General features: G+C 56.8%; 1 protein-coding gene across 2 annotated transcripts; it reads left to right on the plus strand.

The window, feature by feature from the left end:
- The first annotated feature begins 1063 nt into the window (after nucleotides 1-1063).
- Nucleotides 1064-6629, plus strand: TMEM18 (transmembrane protein 18). Of its 2 annotated transcripts, none has more exons than XM_027113884.1 (5): nucleotides 1064-1196; nucleotides 2083-2200; nucleotides 4455-4509; nucleotides 5624-5717; nucleotides 5805-6629. In XM_027113884.1, exons 1-5 carry the CDS (start codon nucleotides 1140-1142, stop codon nucleotides 6015-6017), a joined length of 537 nt encoding a protein of 178 aa, XP_026969685.1. In that variant the 5' UTR covers nucleotides 1064-1139; the 3' UTR covers nucleotides 6018-6629. The 2 variants fall into 2 exon arrangements, with proteins under 2 accessions (XP_026969685.1, XP_026969684.1); XM_027113883.1 differs by having other exon boundaries at nucleotides 1065-1196; nucleotides 2080-2200.
- The last annotated feature ends 17033 nt before the right edge of the window (nucleotides 6630-23662 follow it).

Raw genomic sequence — 23662 nt, forward strand, 5'->3', positions numbered from 1 at the left:
ACGCTCAGGCAGGTACCACTCCGGCCCTCTGCAGACCCAACAGGAGGAACGTCCCTACTTAAGACCGGCAGGGGACGGAAGATTTTCTCCCCGCCTGGCAACAGCTCAGCCAATGAGAGACTGTCACCACTCATCCAATGAGAAACCACCACTGCCCAGCCAATAGGAACCCCTCAGCACCCTTCACGCTCCCTTTCCTCCAATGGACTTTCCTTCAAAGCAGCTCTTTCCACTTCCCCCTTTTTCTTTATAAAATGACACCCTCCTGTCCTTTGTTTGCCCAACTTGCCTGTGGTTTTGCCTTAGATTATATGTCCCAAGCTGCAATTCCTTTCTATTCCGGAACAAAGCCATTTAGCTGGTAAAACTACTGGCCGTTTTGTTTTTAAGGTCCATGTGAACTAGAAGCAATCAGCACCCACTTCTGGAGCTGACGGTAGAGTGAGCATCTGGAGACCCTGATTTCTCAGAGGGGCAGGGGCACTGTCCCCTCTGTCCCACTCCATCCACCGACGTCCAGGTCACTGTCCCCCTCCGTGCAGGGCACTGTGCCCCTCTCTCTCTGGGGTCCAGGTCACTGTCCCCTTCTGTCTCCCGGAGTCCAGGTCACTGTCCCCCGTTTTCCTCAGTGTCCAGGTCAATTCCCTCTCTGTCCCCCGCCCGAGTCCAGGACACTGTCCCTTTCTGTCCCCGGGATCCAGGTCACTCACCCCTATGTTCCTAGGGGTCCAGGTCACTCTCCTGAGCGATACCCCCACGCCCCCAGCCCTAGGCGTTGCGCGGGGAGGAGGCGGGGACGCCCACTAGCCCCCAGTCCTCCGAGCTGCCATTTATGAGAGCCCGCCACATAGGAAGAACTAAAACGTCCCTCTCGCAGCAGCTCGGGGGGGAAAAACAACGCTGGAAGCTACTCGTAATTCCCTTATATTTATTTTAACACCACGGAATCTCGCGAGATTTGAACCTGGTACCGGGAACTGGAGATATCGCGAGATGGCAGGTTGCCTGCCGCTTCCGGATACAGCAGGCATCGCGATAAGTGGAGATAACGCGAGAGGACACCAGAGGACTTCTTGACCTATCCGGGCGGGGCGGGGAAGACGAAAAGGTGGTGGTGAGGCAGGGCCTTTCCGGAGGCGATGCCGTCTGCATTCTCAGTCAGCAAGTTCCCCGTCAGCATCCCCGCCGTGATCACGGTAAGTCGTTGCCTCCTTGGCCGTCAGTTCGGTCGCTGTCGGCTGAGGCCTCTCCAAATTTCCCAGCCTCCGCCGGGGACGCCGGCGGCGCCGGACGGGAGGCGTGGGTGGGGGGTGCAGGGGCGGGGCCTGTACCTGGGTGGGCGCGGCGTGGCGTGGCGGTGGGGCCGGGGCGTCGGGGCGGGACGAGATTGGAGGACCTTCGGGCTAGCGGGATGCTGAGGTGCGGGGCGGTCGGGGGTCGGGGGTTTGCGGGGAGAGCTGGGGCTTCGTGGCGGCGAGGAGCGGCGAGGTGGGCCGTCCTGGGCTGGGATGGGGGGTCCGGGTGGCGTGGACCCGCTGTGGGCAGAGTGGCAGGGCGCGGGCCGCTCCCCCAGCACCCGTGCCCCCGGGGGACCTGAGCCCCAAGGAGGGGGTCCGAGTTCAGGGTGCGGACGAGCCCACCTCTAGAGTTGAGCGGACGTGCGGTCGCAGCACTGTCTGGAGGGCAGGAGAAAACCACATCTTGCCAGTTTGGGTGGCCCAGGTTTCTGAGGCTTTAATCACTGCTCGGAGGAACTGGTAGCTTTGCCTCTGGGGGCGACCGAGTGCAGCCAGGCACCGCTTTCTCATCTCCCCGTGGAGGAGGGTCTTTAGGTTCTCCCAGCTTGAAGCGCAGTTCTGTTCGACAAGTAGGAAAGCCTTCAGTCCTGTGTGGAGGGACAGCCAGGCACGGCCGGGTGACAGTCCCTGGACGTGGGTGCAGTGGGGATCCCTGCTCCCCCTCCCCTCCCCGTGTCCCGTGAGGCTTGGCGGGCGCTCGGGACGGGCTCAGAGGAGAGGCAGTGTGAAGCTTGGTCCAGTGCACGTGGGCCCTGACGAGGTTCTGCTGTGTGTCCTCCAGCAGACAGACTGGACGGAGCCCTGGCTCGTGGGGCTGGCTGCCTTCCACGTGCTCTGCCTGCTGCTCACCTGCTTCTCATCGCGGAGGTACAAGCTACAGGTGGGGCACTTCCTGTGCCTGGGTGAGTACAGTTCTGCGGCTCAGATCGCTGTGCGCTGCGGCAGCGCGGGTGCCTGTTCTCCCTGTAGCCTCAGTGATATGTGAATATATATGTGAATATATATGTGAATATATATGTAAGGCCTCCCAACTCTCCTGCCTTGTGTTCTGCTTTGATCGCTTGTGGGTACTATAAAGATAAGGTACATTTTGGATATTGGATTTGAAACGCGTCTCAAGCACGTGTTGTGTTCCTGGGAGGGTGCTGAATACCAGTTACACAAACGAGAGCTGGGTTTGCTGAAACGCCGACTCTGTACAAGAGGCTCCTCTGGGGGCTTAGCTGCCCTGCCTGCTCTGGGAGGGAGTGCAAACCAGGAAGGAAAGCGCTGTGGTGCAAAAATAACACATTGCCTGAGTCAGTTTTGAAGGTAAGATCTACAGGGTTTTAGAGAAGACGCAGAGCTGTGGGGAGTCGTTGAGAAAGGTTTCACAGAGAAGGTCAAGTCATGGTAGGGGGTGTAAGGGGTGAGTACAATCTCCTTTTCTAGGGTGAGGAGCAGATGTCGGGCCCAGGCCTGGCATCTGGGGCGGAGGCAGCCGGTGAGAGCACAGGGGCGACGTCAGGTGTCAGAGAAACCACATTCTGATGCTGACTAGTTAGAAGTACGTTCAGCCAGGAAAGGTGGGCCAGGGCCTCAGAGGCTATGCTGGGCTCTTCGTCTTGTGGACGTTGGGAAGATGCTGAAGATCTTGCTTGGTAGTTTAACAAAGTCCAAAAACTCACCTTAAATGTGATTTTTCAGTTGGCCTTGTGCAAGGTGGGAAGTCCAAACAAGAGGTCATCTTAGGACAGGCGCGAGGCAGCAAGCCTGCACCGGAAACGGTCCCGACGGTCAGGGGTGGCTGTCACTTCACTTCCTTACGTGGGAGCCCTAGGAAGGACCGCGAGGGGCGGACAGGACAGACGGGCTCCGGAGCCTCGTAGGGCTGGGGGTCCCTGGCGTCCACTGAGTAGCCACAGCCCTGCTGAGCATCATGGCAGGAAAGGCGGGAGCACCGTGAAACCCTGGGAGGGGCCGGACTTAAGTCACTGCCCTGACGTTTAAACCGAGGGGGGAAGGATGCGGGGGAACCAGCCAGGCAGCAGGCGTTCGAGGGCCGGAAGGGACACTGCAAGCCCCGGGAATAATGTGTGCAAAGGCCCCGAGGCAGGAAGCACAGAAAAGGTGGTGGCGTCATCCGCAGAGCCTCGTGCGAGGAGCCCATATACTTGAAAAGCTTTGTGAACCTGGGTGCTGCGTTTGGGTTTGTTGTTTTCAAGGACGAACAGAGGGTGACTGTTTTAGCGTGGGGATGATAGATGCTGGTCTAAGCGCGTTTACACATCTGATGGCCCATTTGATTCTCACACCCACAGAAGACTTGCATGTTATTTGCTGCAGTCTTACAAACGAAGCACAGACTGGTTCACTGCGCCCCCAGCTCCTGAGTGGGGTGCATGGTGGATGCATCACGTTGCCCTCTGGGGAGGTGGCCCCCCCTGTGCTCAGGCCTCTCTTCTCCTCTCCCGTCTCCTTTCTTTGGCTTCCTTGATGTGCGCCTCAGGGTCCAGTCGTCGAGGGAGGGGTCAAGGATTGCTCTCCCCCATTTCACCCCAGGAACCGGGGTTTGCACAGTTTACAAGGCTGAGGTTCCTGGCGGCCATCCTCCCCTCCGCCAGCCCCATCCAGGCCCTGAGCAGCTCCTGGTGCTGGGCCAGCCTGCGGTCCTCCCGCCCTGGGCGGGGCTCCCCGCACTCCAGGTGGGACTGCGAGGGCCGACGGGGCTGTCCTCGGCTCCTGTCCCCTCGGGTTGGTGCTCCCTCCGTGTCTTTGCCGCCAGCACCACTGGGGGCTCCAGGCAGCCAGAGGGTGCAGGCAGGTGGCCTTCAGCTCTGGTCTCAGGGCCCTCGGGTTCCACTGCCGGCCTTGCACCCGATGTGTGACCTGCGGGGCAGGGAGGTCGGCAGATGGCCCAGTGCGGCCACTGTGGTGTCGGGGCAGGAAGCCTGGTCGTGGCACTGCTCCGCTGAGGGCTGGCCTGGTCTGACCGAGACCACCGGACTCGTGTGTCACCTCGGGTTTCCTTTCTGTGTAATGTGAAGTAGGAGTTACGTCTCATCCAACGTGGCATTGTTCTGTTACGTTTCTGTTACGTAGCACGTTGTGAAGGATGTATAAGGCTGTGGCGGTGGACTGGTCCCGACTTCTCACGTGGGCTTGCTTTCTTCTCAGTGACCTTAGTCTACTGCGCGGAGTACATCAATGAAGTGGCGGCAATGAACTGGAGGTGAACGGCCCCGGGCACGTGGACCTTGTGTGAGACCGCCCCCGTCAGCAGCAGAACACACCCAGGAAGCCCCCCGCTCTCGCTTATAAAGCAGCCCCAGCCCCGTCCACGTCCCAGCCTCCTTCACGATGAGCCTTGGACGGTGGTCACCGTCGGCCCTGGAGGCCCCCCGAACAGAAGCGCTCTTGTCCGTGACGGGGAGCCCGAGATCCACCCACGATTTACTTGGTCCTGAAAACGCTGGTCCCTGGTTTCCGGGACACCGGCCATTCTGTCCTCGCCTGCGTGTCCTTTCCTGCTCACACACCTGGGCAACCCACTCCATGTCCAGTGAACCCCATAAAGTCGACCCTTCCCCTGGGCCCCCCTTCCAGAACTGCCCCAGGCCTTCTGCTCCCTCGGGGCCCGCAGCTTCTCCTTCTGGCTTCTCAGGACGGGGTGCTCGCAGGTCAGGCAGGAACCCTCGGGAGGCTGGAACGAGTCAGCAGGGGAGCGCCGCCGTCCCTGTGTCCCCGCAACCCGGGGGACGACGTGGCCCGATCAGCACGCTGCCTCCCGGGTCTGCCCTCGGCACCCTGCCCGCACAGGTCTCAGAGCAGAGTGACAGCCACGCCCCGGCCGCCGCGCCCACCCGGCGGCTTCAGACCCCTGTCATTGGGTCAGGAGCCCACCCTCGGCCCCCCCGCACGACCCGTCCCCCCACTTTGTCTCTTCCGCTTCTAATTAGGACGCGCATCCTGACCACCCCTCGCTGGGCTCTGTTCACTGTGGCCCCAGGGTGATGACTGTGTTGCTGAGTCAGTGACGTAAAGTTCGTGTCCTGCGCTGCCACTGAGAGGGACGCTGGGGGCAGCCTGGCCCCGCCACGCTGTGTCCCCCTCTCCAGGGGCTCGGCCTGGGCTTGCATGGGGGCCGCAATGCCCCTGGAGGGTCTGGGAATCGTCCCCCACGGGGTTAGGAGGGTCGCCTCGTAAAGGGACTGAGGTCGCCATCGTGTGCAGGCGGGGCTCTGCCCGCACCTCGTCCTCGTGTGCGGAGGGGCTCCTGAGACAGAGAGTATCACGAGAACGCCATGTTGTGACGTTCCGTGATCTTTAAATCTTTCTTGAAACAGGTTGTTCTCGAAATACCAGTATTTTGACTCGAGGGGCATGTTCATCTCCATAGTATTCTCGGCACCCGTGCTGCTGAACGCCCTGGTCATCGTGGTACGTGTGTGCCGGAGCTTCGGGCCTCTGTCCTTTTCACACAGCCCGTGTCCATTTCTGACCGCGTCTCTGCACGGTTCTTTCCAGGTCCTGTGGGTGCGCAAGGCCCTGACCGTGATGACCGACCTGAGGGCCCTGCAGCAGAGGAGGAGGGCCAGGGGCAGGCCCAGGAGGAGTGACGCCTCGGATCCAGCCTCGCGCGCTCCTGGACTGCACTTAGACCAGCCTTTAGGACAGAGTTTGCCGCACGTCCACCAGGGCACTCGCCGGGCCTGCAGGGGGTCCCATCTCTCCAGTTAAGTTGTAAGCAAATGGAGCCGCACACGTCGCCACACGTCCACGGGACTCCTGTGACCGTGTGAGCTACCAGACATCCGTCCACGTGGGGACGGTGACTGAGTGAGGGACAGTGCCATGCACGCGTGGGCACCTCCGTCACCCCCATCAACTCGCATCACCTCCATCCCCCCATCACGCCCGTCACCTCCTGTCACCCCCATCACCTCTATCACCCCTGTTACCTCCATCACCCCCTGTCACCTCCATCACCCCCTGTCAACCCCCATCACCCCCGTCACCTCCTATCACCTCTACCACCCCTGTCACCCCCATCACCTCCATCACCCCTGTCACCTCCATCACCCCTGTCACATCCGTCACCCTGGTCTGATCTGCATAGCGGTGGCCTCTCCATGTGGTGCTGCCACAGGACAGAACACGAGGGGCTGCCTTTCCTTTCATCCAGTTAGAGATGTGACGACACTCGGAGGCCCTGGGTCGGAATCCACAGAAGCAGTGGCTGGATGAGCCCCTTGAGTTGTTTTTTGGAAGGAAAGTTGCCAGTAAAAACAGTCAACATTCACCTGTTTCAACTAACAGATTTTTTTATGGCAAATACAAATATCGATTGTATTCCTGTGTTCCACCTTCTTTTTACCCTTTGGGTGTCCTGGGACGTGATGCCGTTGGTTTATCGGAGCAGGTGCACTATTTCTCTGTGATGTCCGCTCTGTAAACCAGCGTCTGTGCAGGACGCTCGTGGTCTTGTCACACCTGGAGCTGCAGCTGGAGGATGACGGGTGAGCAGCGCACCTGTCTAAACACACAGCGTTCAGTAAAGAGGATGCTGTTGGCTCCTGATTTGGGTTTAAGAAAATAGTTTGTGAATAGTTACCATAATTTTAACAAGATAAGTGAAATACATTCGTCCGATTTCAAAAAGAAAAGAAAATTTGTTCATATGAAAGCTTTAGAAGCTCAAAAGGTGACACTTTGACAGATTATGAAATTAAATCTTGAAATCCAGATATATAAAGGTTTTATAGGTAGTTATAAACTCTCAGTAGAGAAATTATTTCCTGAATTTTGACATTAGTTGTAGAAGTGAGTGGGTAGAACTTCCTCGATAAATCTACTGGAGATCTTAACCTGAAATTTTTTCCAGTCCCTCCTTGATGTCTTAAACTTCTGTACTGAACGTTTTAAAAATCGGCTTAGGGGCTTCCCTGGTGGTGCAGTGGTTGAAAGTCCGCCTGCCGATGCAGGGGACACGGGTTTGTGTCCTGGTCTGGGAGGATCCCACATGCCGCGGAGCGGCTGGGCCCGTGAGCCATGGCCGCTGAGCCTGCGCGTCCGGAGCCTGTACTCTGCAACGGGAGAGGCCACAGCAGTGAGAGGCCCGTGTACCGCAAAAAAAAAAAAAATCGGCTTAAAAAACAGCATCTCATGTGAAGTCAGATTTTAAATTTCTTGTACCTGACAGCATGCCTCATTGTGCATTTCTGGAAATTTCCAGTTCAGGGTGTCTAATGGTCTTATGGCTTCAGAAGAGTCCACTGCATCCCGAGTGACTTCCTCGGAGAGCAGGGCTGAGCTGGCCGTGCCCTGGGAGCGCGGGTATGGTGGGCGGGGCTGAGGGCGGGATGGCTGGTCCCTTCCAGCCGTGCGGTCAGGCCGGGGCCCAGGGGACAGAATGCATGGATAGGAACATCCTGGCCTCGGCCACACAAGCCAAGGAGGTTCTGGGGCATTTTCCCTGTCCATAATTATTTGGGCTGTCTTAATATGGGACTATCTGACTGAATCTCAGTTTTCGTGTGATAGTGTAATAGCATTGTTAACTTCGCATAAATTTGGCGTTAATGGCATGTCGACCTAAAGACATGACATGGGCCTTTTCGTTCACTGGTGTGTGCAATTATTTTGGAACAGTTTTGTTTTCACAAACACTATTTTTTAACTGTTTTTGGTAAGTTCACATTCAGTGGCTAATTCAGTGTTAACAGATATTTCTCTGTGCTGCTTGGGGAAATCCTACAAGCCAGAATTGTCCCCAGAGGGTTTGGGGTGTATGAGCCTTGCTGTGTGGGGCATGACAGGAGGGGTTCACAGGGGGCCTCCTGGCCCGTTGAAGGAAAGCATATCCCCATTCCTGGTTTCCTGCGGTCCCTTCTCACCCCAGAGCTTTAGCAAAAGGGGGTGGGTTTGGAGCCAGAGAAGGATGCCCGGTGACGTTTGGGCATCTGATGGAAGTTTGTGTAAGTAAATGAAACAGACCACAAAACATTTACACATCAGCTAACACCTACATGAAATAAATAAGCAAAACTGTAAAGATGACAGTGTGTTTGTGACTGTTTTGCACTAACTGCGTGTCACTTGGCTGTCACCTTCTGCCGGCATCCTTACAGTCTCAGCAGGCGTCCACGAAGGGGTGTCAGGGCCACAGTCTCTTCCTGACGGGTTCACTTGCTGAGAATGGTGTAAACCACAGAAAATAGAAGGTGTTACCGTGAAGTTACTCGACAAGCTTTTTGCTCTTTAAATTGCGCTCTGCAGGTTGTTACTGATGTCATAGTTATCAAACCAAAATAGTAAATTCAGTTTATGTGAAATCAGACTTGAGTGTTAAAGTTACATGCATGTAATAGTAAGAGTTGCAAAGTTGAAAAAAGTTGTAAATGCAGACAGTTTATATTTTGACAGTATAAAAGTTTATCCAAGAATCTCTCAAAACATACCTGGTATATAATTCAAAGGTCTAAAATTTTGAAATACATTTAGTAGAAATTTGTGGGATTTTGTTCCCTTTTCTGCAGCGTAGCAACCAGCCTCAGTCATCACCTCACTTCCTTTCGTGGCTGGTCGCCTGCTTAGGTTGGGCTAGTGACCAGGGGACCTGTCTCTCCAGCCGAGTGGTGTGTGTGTGTGTGTGTGTGTGTGTGTGTGTGTAAACGGTCAGAGATGGAAGTTCAGCTGCAGACAGGATGGGTTTGTGTTTGCAGAGCTGCCACATCCACACCCTGGGGTCTTCACACCATCCTGGGAGTTTTAATACCCCTGTTCCACAGCAAATTAAAATACACAATTATCTTAGATTCCAGAACAGGAGCCACAGAATATTGTTGTGGAGTTCCACGCACTAGTGCACATGATTGTAACGATTAACGTGTTCATGAAAAACTCGGGAGTCGTGTGTGTGTGACGTGGGTCCAGGGAGGGTGCTTCCCGTGCTGAGTCTCAGCCCGCGGAGGTGCCCTGGGAGTAGCTCCTCTTTGTAAGGTCCCATCTCCTGCACGAGGAGTTCCCAGGGTCCCAGGGGTTTGCTTAGACGCGTACAGCGTCACTCCCTGGGAAACAAGAGCCCGGTGGGAAGGGGTCTGCCTTACTTATTTAATAAGATCGCTGTAAGGACCAAAGCATCCGACTCGTGTTAGATCCCCCTGCACTGCTCTTGCTGGTCTGGTGGTAACGGGGGGTTTATCCAATGTCAGAATCGCCTGGAGCCCCCGGGAGCTGTGAAGCCTCAGCTCTCCCCAGGTGCCCAGTAGGAGGACGCGGACAGGTGACCACAGGGCCAGGAGGCTTCTCTGGGCAGGTCGCAGGCGGAGCCCGACCTCCGCCGGTTCCACCGCGCTATGAATCCGTTTCTCAGCCTCCGCTCGTGTTTGCACATGCGACCCCCAGGGGGCGCTAACACAGTGTGTCACCGCCGGAGGCTGAGTCCAGGCCAGGCGGCCTTGCCTCTAGGAGTGTGACGTCTGCTGTCCCGGGCTGAGGGCACCGAGCGGGACCAGCGGCTCTGAGTCCCTTTCTTCACGCGAACTAGGTTAACAGCGTCCAGACTATGTCGTGGACCACGCACACGTGCACACAGGCACACGCAGACGTTTGGAGGTCAGGAACTCGCCCTCCTGTGACACGAGGGGACACCGCCCAGCCGCACCAGCCCAGCCCCCGTCCCTCCCAGTCAGTCAATAAGCACGTTTGCTCGTGAACTGTCTTCTAGTTTCAAGGATGCTCCGCAGACAGATTGAGCCAAAGAAAGGGGTGCTGTGGCCGCTGCAGGGGGGCCTGTGGTTGCTGCCTAGTAACCCTCAGGGATGCGGAAGCAACAAGTTCACTCTTCACCACCCAGCCGGGCCCCGAGGCTGTGAACCACGGGCTCCAGGCCTGTCTGGTCCCGGGGCGCCGCGGTGGTAGACGTGAGCTGGGAGCTGATGGAGTCCTGGTCATCTGCCTAGCCCGAGGGCCCGACCCCCGTCCTCAGGTAGAGGAGGAGCCCGCCTCAGCCTGGACCCGCCTCCCTCTCCTCAGAATCCCTGTGTCGGTCACAGGCCAGCGCTGAGTCCAGCACGGCTGGACTCAGAGCCCCAGGGCGTCAGATGGGGACTTTGGCCTTGAATGTCCAGCTCTGAGCGTGCGCTCTGCCCCTAAGTGGGACCAGCCTGCCGTGCGCTTCCATCTCGGTAGCTGTTTACACGTGTTCTGCCCGACCTTGGATGCCTGTGTCGTCGCGACACAGCAGGGACAGAGCCTCTGAGAACGCGGCCTCACGTGGGAGCGGCAGGACGGCCGGCAGTCCCGGGTCCCACGAGTTTCTTTTAAACGTGTTCCAGCAAACGGATGCTTCTCTTTCCACAGTTAACATTTAAGTTTATGTTTCAAAGCACAGTTCTCAGTCTAGAGATGCCAACATTTTTTTCCTACATTTTCTACAATGAAACTAGAAGGAAGGCTAATAACTGGAATTGAATCTACGTGGATTGGAAGCACCAGTGAAGGCTGAGGACAGGGCTGCCGGGACACACGGTACCTGTGACACGTCCATCGGGGGTGCCGGGCATCCAACGTCAGAATCGCCTGGAGCCCCCGGGAGCTGTGAAGCCTCAGCTCTCCCCAGGTGCCCAGCCTGAATCGTGATTTCGTGAAACGAGCAGTAATTCAGGGAGAGGGTCCCAGGGCACAGGCCACGGCCCACTGTTCTAGCAAATGAGCAGCTGAGGTCGTGGGCTCTGGGGCTGCAGAACCCCGTCGTCTTAGTTGCCCAGGAGTTTTCACAACAGTGACAGGCCAGGTGATTTATGACCAACCCTAAAAGAGAAGATGTGATCTGGAATTTTCCCAAGATTCAACTCAAAAGCAATAATAAGGTAAAGGTTGGTTTGGTTGTTTGTGTCACAATAAAAGGGCTAGAACTTCGGAGTTTACATGTCAGTTGATGTAGGTAACAACCCAAACTGCAATTTTAGGAGAAGACAAAGCTTTTCCATGAGAACACATGAGAGGTTAGCTTGTCTTTGCTTTTTTCACTTATTGGCTTGCCTGTGTTTTTTTACTTGTTTCCGATCTTTGTTGAAAACATCAGCACTTTTAAGAAGACATCTTCATTTATTGCTCAGGCGGCTGGCGCTCCCCAGCCCTTGAAGACGGCCTGCCGTTTCTGGAAGCTCCTGGCCGTTCCACTTCAGCCTCTCCTTCAGCACCAGCGGTGGGTCCACGGCCACCTCTGGGAGGGCGTGACAGAAAGCCAGCCAGATTGGCGCTGAGCCAGAGGGGACGGCGTTAGGAACGGATGCGTCCTAAGCGTTTCTCCTGCGCACCTTGTAGAGTTTAACAAGGCCCGTGTGCGGAGCCGCCGCCGACCTGGATGAGGTGCCTCTTCCCCACCTGGGGCGCCGCCATGTGGCCCTCAGAGCTGGACTCCGGGGTCTCAGGGGGACCCGCAGAGCTGCCCCGCTGGCCCCGCCCCCTCGGGCCCCGGGGCCTGTCTACCCATCACCAGGGATATGCTGCGGGCTCCCGGGCATCCCTGCCTCCGCAGCCAGGCCCCGCCCACAGGCCCTGGTCCTCCAAAGCCTCCGCTGTCCTGCCCGGGGCTCCCTGCTTTGTCCTGACCAAGGACGCCCCCCCACCACGAGGCTGCCCCTCCCAAGAGGGGCACACCCCATCTCAGGAGCCGCTTGCCCTCAGACAGGTAAGTTCCCTCCTCGGACGGTCCGGCTGCCCTAAGATCATCTCCCTTCAAATACCGGCCTGCTCTGGGAGCACCATCAAATCGTAGGAATGCTGCCTCCACCCCGTGGGCCCTTCACCCCCGGCCTCACTCTCACGCGAGGCACCAAATCCCGCCACCTGGCCGCCTCGGAGCCTCAGCCGCCGGACGGCAAGCGTCTACAACTTTCCCATCCACTTCCTCTCAAGTCCTGGCTGGAGACACACGTGTCCAAGGCTCCAGGGCGAAGCATCAGAGAAGCAGGAGGGCGCCTCCCCGAGAAGACGATGCCGTAGCGGCACAGCATCAGAGAAGCAGGAGGGCGCCTCCCCGAGAAGACGATGCCGTAGCGGCTTGTGCCCTGAGGCCGTCCCGGGGGAATGGTGCCCTTCTCCAAGCAGCTCAGCTGACACACAGCTCTCACTTGTACTGCAACAGTTGTGGAGAATTTTGCAGGGAAATTACAGGAAATAATTCAAGTTTTAGCAACTGTCTTAGTTTCTCTGCAGAACAAACACCGCAGTGGAACCGCTGAAAACAGGGCCGGGCTCTCCTCTCAGGTCTCAAGGCTGAAGTCGCAGCCCCGCTGCGCCTCGTCCGGGCCACGGGGTGCCCTGCCGAGTGCACGGGGCTGTCAGCAGATTCGGGGTCCCCGGCCTGACCTTCTGCCTCCTCAGGCTTCCCTGGGGCCTCTCCCGAGGAGGTCAGGCCGCCCCGGGGTGTCCCCCAGATGGAGCAGGACCCTTCCTTGTTTCTGCAAACCCCTTCACCGGCCCAGGCGGCCTCAGCCCGAGGGCAGTGGGCCGGCCCGGGGAAGGCGCCAGGGCCAGGCCAGGTCCCCTGCCACTGACCCTCCTTCGAGGCAAGTGGAAATCACAACTGTCATTGTATTTGGCTTTTTAGAAAGTTAAATGGCAGGTTTTGGAAGCGTTTCTGATTTCAAGGTTTGCGTGCCCTGTGGTTTAGGAGCGTAGCTAGCATTTTTAGCGCATTTCTGCCAAGTTCAACTCTGAAGAAACAATCCCACTTACAGTCAAGTAAGCCATGGCTTGCAGTAGAACAACTGTAGGGAAACTCGGCGGCCCTGTAGATAATGTTCCTTTCCTGCAGCACCTAGCTGGGGAGGCTTGGAGGAGGCGGGCGCCCGTCCAGCGCCTGTACCTGCGCCTGTACCTACACCCGTACCTGTGCCCGTACCTGCGCCGGGCGTCCGCAGTGCCCTGCTGCTCCCGAGAAGCCCGGACGCTCAAGGCCCCGCGTCCAGGAAGGGGAAGAACCAGGGGCTCCTGGCTGAGGACGCTCTCTGGGCGGGATGTGGCCCATGTCCGTGAGAAGGTGGACGCTGGCGAGAAGGAGGTGCTGAGGGGTCTCGGGCAGGAGAAGCAGCACCAGGGAAGAGGCCACATGAGGAAGCCTGGGGGGAGTTCACCCACAAGTCTGCACGACCCCAGCCGAGGGCACCCTGCGGCACCAGGCTCAGTGCAGGCGTCACCTCGTGAGGAGCTCAAACACTAAGTTCAAGGCCAGAGCGCTGTCCACCCTGAGTCGGGGGTGTGGCCGCGGCTGACCCGTGGCCTAGGAGCTCCGGGGCGGTCCCCACGAGGAGAAATGAGGCAGCAGCCCCATTTCCGGCCGGCACAGTTGTTGCTGCTCTCGGCTCGGGCCTTTACGTGGCTGTCCTGCCTCCATGGACGCCTCACGGAGGCCCCCGGGGGCACTGGCTCGGGCCACCCATGCAGGGTCCCAGAGGGCGTTAACAGCCCAGAGGGTTCTGGCTCTGCACCCCACAGGCACTAAGTCTGCATCTTCCAATGGCATCTCTTCACTTCGCCTTGTTTTACATCATTTTGCGTGAAATCCCTTTAACAACCTGCAAAGCCTTTCCTTGCACATACAGAAAAAGTCTCACCATCAAAGGCTCATGGGGGGAAGCTCAGGACCTTGGAACCTGAGGGGGTCTCAGGCCCCCTGTGACGTTCCTCACGTGTTCTCATCCTGCTTGGCTACCAGTCCGTGGCGAGTCCAGCAGGCCTGGCACGCGGCAGACCCCAAAATGCTTCTGGAACTGAGAGAAGCGTTGGTTGTTAGTTCAACCCTGGTTTTCTGTAGATGCTGCCGGGTTCTTTGTTGGGGGCAGTTTGAAGGGAACAGAACCAGTTCACGTGGTCCCTTGGTACCAGATGGAGGGGGTAGTGGACCCCTGAGAAGCTAAACCCACTGCAGCCCCAGGGCCAGAGCGTAACCGGGTGTTAAATCTGGACTCTGCAGAGTCATCTTTTCGTGTCAGCCCATGGCAGGGGAGCTGGCGAATTCCATCACAGCCTCTCAAAAGGAAAACAGGCCCGTAAGTTCTATTTGTCAACTCCCTTTAAAAGCCGCGGTCTTTTGAGCGGCCCGAACACGCTGTCATGTGGCATTAATTTAGAACATCGAGCTCTGTAGTTGACCTGCACTCTATCGCACGGCCTGAAAACGCCCACCCCCCTGAGCGGCAAATGTTTTAGAATCCGTTCCAGAGAATCACTCCCCAGATTCTGGGTACGACTGCTAGTCATTTGATGGTGTCACCGGAGTAAACAGGCTAGTCTGAATACTTAATACGTTTCCCATGGTTTTGGTATCACAGGAACCCCCTAACTGGGCTTGTAGCAGGAGAGGCTGGGAAGAAGCAGTGTTGGGAAACTGTCCTCTCCGCGGTCTCCCCGGACGGTTCCCCAGAAGACGCAGATCTCCTGGGAGCACACGGTCCGTCAGGATGGCCACCAGTCAGGAGCAGAGGCGCCTCCAGGCCACGGGGGGCCGGTTGTGCAGGATGACATCCCAGGTGCAGAGTCTGGCCTTTGCGGGAGGGGGTCAAGTCACTCCTCTGGACCGTCTTGAGATCCTGATCTAGAGGGAGAAGGCCCACCCCCACTGCCGAGGCTGGCCCTGAAGCCGGGCTGTCACTCACGGTGACCTCGCCGGACTCGCAGAAGATCCCAGGGCCCCGGCCAGGCGTGGAGCTGCATTTCAGCCCCAGCAGAGCCCTCGTGTGGGCCTGAGTAAGGGCACCGGCCACGCTGCCCCTTGGGGGTCCTTGGGGTCCCTGCAGCCTTGGGGTGTCCGCAGCACCTTCAAGGGCTCCCCCCCGCCCCCACCTGCCCTGGGTTAGCTCAGCCATCTCTCCTGGCTTTCGGTCGACCAGGTGTCAAGGGCTCTGCACTTCTGATTTTTAGAGAACATTTCGTTCATTCCTGCCCCCCACCACGCTGGCATCTTTCAAGCGAGGCCCTGGCACCCAGGCCACACACTTCAAGGAAGGCCCTGGCACCCAGGCTGCACGCGATTCCTTCGCCTGGAGAACGTGAGCTGGACTTAGCGAAGGGCTTCCAGTGATAAGGACACGGCGGAGCCATGGGGTCACTTCCAAGACTGTGGCCATTTCCTGCTCTGGGGGAACAAGCCACCAGGCTGGAGAGGCCAGTGTAGCGGGAAGCCAAGGGCGATCCCGGACCCGCCACCCTTGAGTCACTGAGTCCTGCGAGTGGTTGCTGGGATGACCAGTGACTGTAGTCCCCGCTGCCCTGTGGCTGCAGCCGAGGACCCGCTGAGCCTGCACCCTGAGCACAGAGGCGTGGTGGTCGAGGCAGTAACTCCCAGAACAGTGCAGACCGCAGACGGGGTCACCGGGGCCCCCAAGGAGACGCCCTCTTGTCTCAGGGCCCCTGCAGAGCCCGCAGCGACGACCTGCACCGTCCACCCTTGGATTCTCTGCCACCAGCTCGTCCGTGGCCAGCACCGCCGCCCGTGACAGTGGCCTCGATGTCTGGCACGTGGCAGCCGCTCCCACACGTGGGGGGGGGGTCTGGCGGCCCACGGGGGAGGGCGGTGGCACCAGCATCCTGGGGTTTGATGCTGGTATCGGCTGTGCAGCCTCTTCTTTCTAAAACGGCCCAAAGTCTACCAGCTATGAGTAAACTTCCTGCTTTGTTTTTACTTTACATTTTTTGAAAGGACCCAAGTTATGAAGACACATGACGTCAGCGTGCTGCCATCTGGCTTCTGCCTCGAAGTTCCCGGCAGTTTCACCCTCCAGGGTCACCCCGACGGATTCCAGACCCTCACCTGCCCCCCACCCCACCGTGTTCTGGCTCCACCTCGGCGCTGGGCCCCCGACCCTGTCTGCACTCTCCCTCCGCTCGCCCCTGTCCTCCTTCACCGTCCAGGAGACAAGACAGCGCCTCGGGGTGGCGACTGCAGCTTGCCGGGCGGCCCTGTAATGACAAGCAGCCCCCAGTTCTCAGGGCCTGAAACAGCCCAGGTCGCCGCTGGGCTCGAGCTGCTCCAGCCTCCTCAGCGCCGCAGGCCTTCCCCGGGATCCTGAACCTGCCGACGGGGCTGCCATGTCCCCACACCGTCCCAGCAGAGCCAGGGCCACTGCCCTCGCCACTCGTCACAGGGCAAGCCGTGCCCTGTCCCTCCCGGGGCCAGTCCAGGAGGGGGACCCAGCGCCGTCCAGTGTCCGCCTGCTACTTCCCTGGAGGCTCGAGTGTGTCTGGTGCGGCGGGAAGAGATGAGCTCGGGTGTGACAACCCGGTTCTGTATCTCAGCTCTGTTTGCTTTTTCTTAAGTTTTGGTAAAACACTCAACCTCTGAGTCTCAGTTTCAGTCGGGAAAAGGTATGGCTGATATCTACCCACTGTGTTTCGGCAAAGATTAGGGAAAATCATGGAAAACAGACTTTTATTTGGGGTCCAGAGTATTGACATTACTTAACAAATGCTAGCACATGTTATTTTGGTTTTAACCATCTCTTTAAATGCTTATATATTATCTATCTAACCAGATAATAATTTCCATGAAGGTATAGTCTAGATCATACAAAAAATCAAATAAAAAATGCTATTAGTTATTTTAAGATTCAGGGCTTGTGTCGTTATTTCCATGTCCTCCCCAGGCACCTGGACTAGTGTCCAGTAAACAGTTACTAAAGTGGTAAAGAGATTCTTCCAATTTGTTTTCTGGATAGTTCTACAGAAGCATGAAGTCTACAGCAAAAAAAAAAAAGTTTGCACTGAACTATAAATTCAAAAGGGTATTTCAGCAAATGCAATGGCATGAAAATTCGAAAACATGATTTTTTTCCACCAAGACAGACATGCTTGGCACTAAAGCCCGTATTTCGGGAATACAAAACGGCCACGGTATTGACTCCCATGACAACTGAGTGGGTTTTGAGAGCTCGAGGTTGTACCTTAAAGTACGTGTTACTTCAGTCGTCTGTAGGTGTGTTGTACTTCATTCATTAAAGATGCATTTCAGAGTCATTTTGAAAATATCATCTCATCGATGTGAGCGAAGTGTTGCCAGGAAGTGTGACCTGCACAGTCATGAACCCACCCGGTCGGTAAGACTCAGGCGTCACCGGTGGTTTCTTCAGGTTCCCCCGAGACCCAGGCGGACTGGCCTTTTGAGTAAAAAGAGCCATCAGCTCATCTGTGGCCACCTATTTCTGAACTAACTGGTCCCCCATCTCAGCTCTGAGCCCTTCCTCTTTTCCTCTTTTTTTTTTTTTGCCAAATCTCTGTTAGAAAAGGATGCCACAGTTATAGTTTGTAAATCTGTATTTGTGAATACATAAACTTTTATTCTATTTGGCTATAATTTTCATATAGAGAAAAATATTCTAAATACTTAAATTTGAATTATGTTTTGATGTTTCTAAGGGATGAATTGGCAGGCAAACTGGAGAGTTTCATTTTTCTCAAGCTTAACTTTTCCGAGACAGATGAGAGCACAGGGAGGTGACTCAGGAAGCAGTGATTCCTTTGCAAAAGGAAAAAGCGATCATTCTAAAAAACTAGAACGCCATCTCTGTGAAAAATTTTGGACCAAATTATCTCCTGCACTTCCAGGCTCTAGCTGAAGTCTGCTCTACAAATAGAAATGTCTTAATGTTTTTAAAAATTATGAATAAAATGCAAATACTGTTGCACTTCTAATTGGTACTAACCATTCACGCTCAGTGTGAGTTTGTTTCACATCAACCCTGTGAGCTCTAGGGCCTGGGAAAGGTTCCTACTGTCCGGAGCAGCGTGTTGCTTTGCTGTGAAGTTAATGCAAAGTTAAGCCCTTCGGTCCATTCCCCTGTGCTGTACTGAGTGTCTGGGAGGACAGCCCCACGCCTATGAGCTGCCCTAACCAACTACCCACGGTCCTGCTGTCTTCATGCTAGGAGGCTCTGTCCCGGCTCCGCACCTGGGGGAGGGACCTGCAGGGTCAGTGAGGAGCTGGGGGTGCGCCTGGGAGTGCTGGTGTCTGTCTGCCTGGTCTCATCAGCCGGAACCACATGCTCCTGCCCACCTGGAAGCAGGGCTGGGGGGACATCCCTGAGATGGCATGGGCCGATCCCGCCCCATGCAGCGCTGAGCGCAGTGCTGCAGGTAAACGTGTGTCCTCGTGTCAGATTCATAGTGAAACGCGCACTGTGTGTACAAGTGCTTGTCACCTGAGCCAGGTGACTTTTCTCTTGGCAAAATCATATTTGTAAAATATATATTATAAAAATATACAAATATATACATGTATATGTGAACTGAAAATAATGCACAGCCTAAAAGTTGAGAATGATGTTTATTTGGCGGACAAAACTGAGGACTTAAGCCCAGGGCGCAGCCTGTCAGTAGCGCTGAGGGACCGCTGTGCAGAGGTCGGGGAGGAACCAGGATCTACAGGGGTTTTTGCCACAGAGACCAGGCAGTCGGAACATCAAAGATGACTGTTCATTAAAGAAAACCAGACATCTCAGGTTAATGAATTCAGCCCTTTTCTATGCATGGGAAGAGGCAAGAGTCTGGGCTCACCGGAATCGTTCCTTTGATCCGCACCTCAGCTACCTGGGGCCAGTGTCCTGTGCTTTCCCATCCCGAGTCCCCGCAGGGGGCCCCATCCGGGCAGCTGTAATGGCGGATGGCTTGGTGGCCGCAGCATCCTTTGCTTACTGACATGGCAGCAACGTTTTTCATTCACAAATATAATGGTCAACATTTCCCAGTTATAGTTATCTTTAAAACTGCAAGGACCTGGTGTAACATTTTGATATTGTGATTTATAGTAAGAAATACATATTTGGTCAAAGTCCCACTACTTAAACACTTTGAACTTCCTGTGAGGAGAGCCTTGGTTGTCTTTTGTTACGTGAGTGAGGTGAGGTTTGCAAAGCCCCCGAGGGTGGGGGCTGGGAGCCAGGGAATGCCGCCCCCCGCCCCCCCGCCCCGCCCCCGTCAGTCCCACCCCGACCTCTGGGAGGTTGAGGTCAATCACTGGCTCAAGTCGGGCGCCTTGCCGAGGCCCCTGCAGCAAGAGCCCTGAAGCACGACCTGGAGGCCCGGGGGCAGCTGAGGAGGGGCCAGTCGTACAGGACTGAGCCCCTCACCTTGGGGTCGGAGGCCGTCTCCAGGCAGACAGTGTCAGGGCTGCGTCGAACTGTAGGGCTCCCCGCGGGCCTCGGAGCCTTGCTTGGTGTGAGGAAGAGCCCCAGCCCTCGGAATTTGGTGTCAGAATTGGACGTAGAAGCTAAACGTGTTGCACTTCATCTAGCTCTTCACGCATTCGCTCAGAAGTCACCCTCGTGCGGTCAGTGGGTCAGTGCTGCCTGGAGACGCTGACCAGAAGCGGACAGAGCAGGCTGGTGTCGCTGACCTCGGTGAGCTGGTGTGCGAGGTTGCAGGCCAGTGGAGAGAAGCAGGACCGCAGCTCGCGTTTCTGGGGAAAACAAGAGGGCCTGTGCGTGAGAAATTCAAAGAAAAGAGGTTTGCTGGGGTAAGAAAAATTTCATTGAGCAGTTTCGTCATTGAAACTACTGTGATTCGTATCAGCACACACTTTCTGTGCTGAAATAACGTGAATGTCAACATCTTTGATGGTCGGCAACGAGGGAGCCCAGACCTGGCGGCCCGAGTGCTCTCAGGATGAAACCCCCTTAACCCGCTGGCTCCAGACCTGGCACCTGCTGCTGGGTATTGATAGATGTTCATCCCTGTTTCTCTAAAATCAGGCCTGGAAAGGACATATTTACACTCACTTTCACACAAACCACCCATAAAAATAAGCTCTAGTCTAACCCCATAATGGGAGGCAACAGTCAGGACCGTGATTTCTCCCCAGCTGTGCCACCAGGGGCAGCAGGCCTGGTGCAGACTTGCCTGGGCAGTGAAATCAGCCCCAAGGCGTCCGGCCCTGCCCTAGGGCTCCTGCTTCTCAGACCTCTGCCCCTGGCTTGTTTGGAAGCACAGCCTGTGTTTCCCAATCTCAGCTGCAGGAGGTGTGACGATGCAAGGCCCGGTGGGCCCAGATAAGGGCAAGGGCCTGTTGTTTTGCGGGTTTTGAGGCACTGGTTCTCACAGGGCTCCCCCTGCACCCCGTCCGCCCTGGGGCCATGCCGTGCTCACAGGCAGATGTCTGGGCCTGAGACTCACCTGAAGGGATTGAGGGGGTCTGGCCACCTGGAAGATTAAGCAGGGCTTGGAGTCAGGGGCGGGAGTGTCCGCTGCCTGAGGGGAATCTGAACGTGGGCGATGGGCAAAGACCATCCACCCAAGCCTCCAGGGACCGAAGGAGCAGGACGTTTCCTGAATAGGCGACACTTCCGCGGGTCGACCCTCAAGCAGGCAGCACACATGCAGCGGCCGGCAACGTACTTGTTTGGAGCCCGACCTCGCGGTGTCTCTGTGTTAATTCGTGGCCCTGGGTGCACACAGTGGGCTCCCCGGATCTGTCCCCCCGTTAGAGCTGAGCCGTTTGTGCCCAGGGCCCAGCAGACCCCCGCTGCCCAGCTGCACGCCCCCCACCAGCTGCGTGTGCCCTGCTTCCCGCGGCCTTCAAGTGCCCTCGGGCGACCTGGACTCCCAGCTCGCACTCTTCTCTGCGGGGTGGACCTGCCCCAGTCCCCAGATCTGGGTCCGCCTCTGCTAGGTTGACTCCAAGGATGTCAGAGGTCAGGTCTGGAATAAGATGTGTTTTAAATCCCAGGATTCCATTTGCGCGATAGTCTCTGACTTTATTTTACTGGTTGGAAAGGCTGATCTTGCAGTGATATCTTGCAGTGATACTTAGTAATTGATAGAATTAATTAAATACATTTTAGTTTTGTGGGCCTATAGTTCTCAAGTTAGTTAATTTGGGGAATTTCCCCACATTTTGAAGGGTCAGTACCTCACCCAGGTTTGAGAAAAGCTGTCTCCCAGACTCAGCTTGTCTCCTGGACAGGGCCATGCCTGGCTCCTCTGACCGAGTCCTGAGCCACGTCTGGGTGCAGAAGATCCGGTTCTGCCCCAAGCCCACCAGCTACTCAACTCATCTCACTTCCTGTCTGAGAACAAAATAGCCACCCCTCTGCCCCAGGGCCAGCTACAGAAACCAGGCAAGAAAACGTGGAGGTGCTGGGCCCGCCTGAACATCCTCACGACCTTCGGCAGGTAAGCTGTGTTCTGGGATCTCTCATTCACCCCAAGCAGGTGACCCTTCACTTCAAGGTCAGCCCTCCTCAGGGAGCTCAGGGCAGACTCGGAAAGGGTTAAGGAAACCAGACCCAGGACATCGCCTGTGGTTGCTATGGTTGGCCTGGGGTGAGCGGCTGCACTTCTGGAAACTTCTCACCCACACACGCCCAGACATTCACACCTTTCGTCCCAGAATTAAACTGAGGCCGTCTGGATGCACGGCCACGAAGGCGGATGGGAGGTTTCTGAGTTCCAGGCCCGCGCACAGTGGATGGCAGGCGACAAGTGGATTCTGGTCTCACGTCCGGGAACTATGACGGACGATGCAATAAACAGTGCGGATTTCTCACGTTAGAATGAGTGAAGGGCAAACCCTGGGTGGGTTATGGGCGTGTTTCACCCTGAGACCACCCTGCCTCAGAGAGGGCTGCCGAGGCCCCATGGGGGTGCTCTCCTGATGGCGGCCGTTCCCTGCAAGGCCCTGCCCTGCCCACACGGCCCCCCAGCCCTGCCCACCCCTCCTCAGAAAGCAGGGCCCCCAGGAGGAAGAGTTCTTTGAATACGTCTCTCCTTGCTTCAGTCGAATCTGTTTACTGGGCTCCACAGAACACACGTGTGCCCTGTTTCCCTCCCAGGTGCGTGTAGGAAGCAACCTGGTGACACGGCCAGCTCCTGCCTCGCGTTTCCCCACCTTAGGAGTGACTTGGGCTCAGACGTCTTACTCCGGCGCCTTTAGGAGTCAGGCAGCAGGTGGCACTGCAGGGTTTCTCTTCCTAAGTTGCCCTTGGGGAGCCTGCAGTTCCTCGACGGGCCCAACGCTGCTTCTCCCCGCCGTTCTCCGCTGCTGACCAGATGCCCGTCGCCCACATCAGCCTCAGCATCGGCGAGGCTCCAGGCCAGCGTTCCCACCCTGACGGGGGCACAGGGACGTCGTCACCGCTTCAGTGGAGAAGATGGGGATAGTTTCTGGATGTCACTTCTGAAGCTAACAGATCCGCGCTCAGTGGCCCTTGCTGGTGAGCTCCGTGTTTGACCACCTACCGCACGGAGCGCATCTCCTCTTACTTACCTTAAGTTCACGTTTTCTTCAGTGTCACATGTTGCGCTAAAATCCCTGAACTTGAATTTGACGATTCAGGTCATTCTGTCTTTTCTCCTCTGTTTGGTGATTGCAGAGTCTTTCTTGGCTGGTCTTTTTAGAGGAAGGGACCCTGGGTTTTCGTCCCAGCGAGAAGCGAGGAAAGTCACAGGCGTGAGGACAGCGTGGTGATAAAACAGACCCGAGCAGCGGGGAGGCTGGAGAGCCAGCGGGTGGGGGTCCGACGAGTCCGGGCAGCAGGCTGCGTGCAGGCCGGAGATGCCGCAGGGAAGCCCGCTCTCTGCAGACGCAGTGGCGAGGCTGCCCTGTCCCAGGGCTGTAACCACATCCACTCCTGTCTCTCCAGCCACGCGTAGGTCTGTTCTCTTGGGTCCAAGCTTGAAGCCTTTCTTGACTTCCCCCTTTGTTCTCTCTGTAAACCCTCTGCCCCAAACATCCCTCCTCCCCGGTCCTTCGCTGGCCACTTTGCAGCTCTGCCACCGTCTCCAGGTCTGGTCACTGCCACGGCCTCCATGTTTGTCTCAGTCATCAGTTGTTCAGACCCACAGGGCTCCTCAAGGTTGGGCACTCCCCACCTCCCACTGCTCTGGGGGACCAGCCCCCACACAGCACCTGCCTGGGCTTTCTCATCTTCAGTGTTGGTCACGGAGTTTCCTCCGGATGAAAGGTCCTCCTCGCTGATCTGCACCTGCATTGAACCTGCCTCAGCTCTGCTGAGTTCCCACCTGCCGTGGGAAAAGTCTCCGAGTGACGGCGGCCACTGGGTCTCGTGTGGAGGGAGCGAGGATGCTCTGATACGTCTTGCTGAGCAGCTGCACACCGGCTGCCCGCTCCTCTCCCCGACGGAGGGAGAACAGAACAGCCCCCAGGGCGGCGGAGCTTCCCACCCAGGAAGGAGGGGTCATCGGGTTGGAGGTGTTTGATTTCATCGAAAGCTGGAGCTTCTTCCCGTCCCATCGCCAGCAAGAGCCCCCCAGAACGTTACACCTGCCGAAACCCGGGAGTCACGTGGCCCCGTCATGAGCTGTTTCCTGAGAGATCGGGCTGAGGACGAAGCCCTGGGTGTGGATGCCTGACCCCGTGTGGTCCTCGG

The sequence above is a fragment of the Aethalodelphis obliquidens genome, unplaced genomic scaffold, assembly GCF_003676395.1.
Source record: "Aethalodelphis obliquidens isolate GAN/ISIS:26980383/991018 unplaced genomic scaffold, ASM367639v1 scaffold12, whole genome shotgun sequence".
Classification (NCBI taxonomy): domain Eukaryota; kingdom Metazoa; phylum Chordata; class Mammalia; order Artiodactyla; family Delphinidae; genus Aethalodelphis; species Aethalodelphis obliquidens.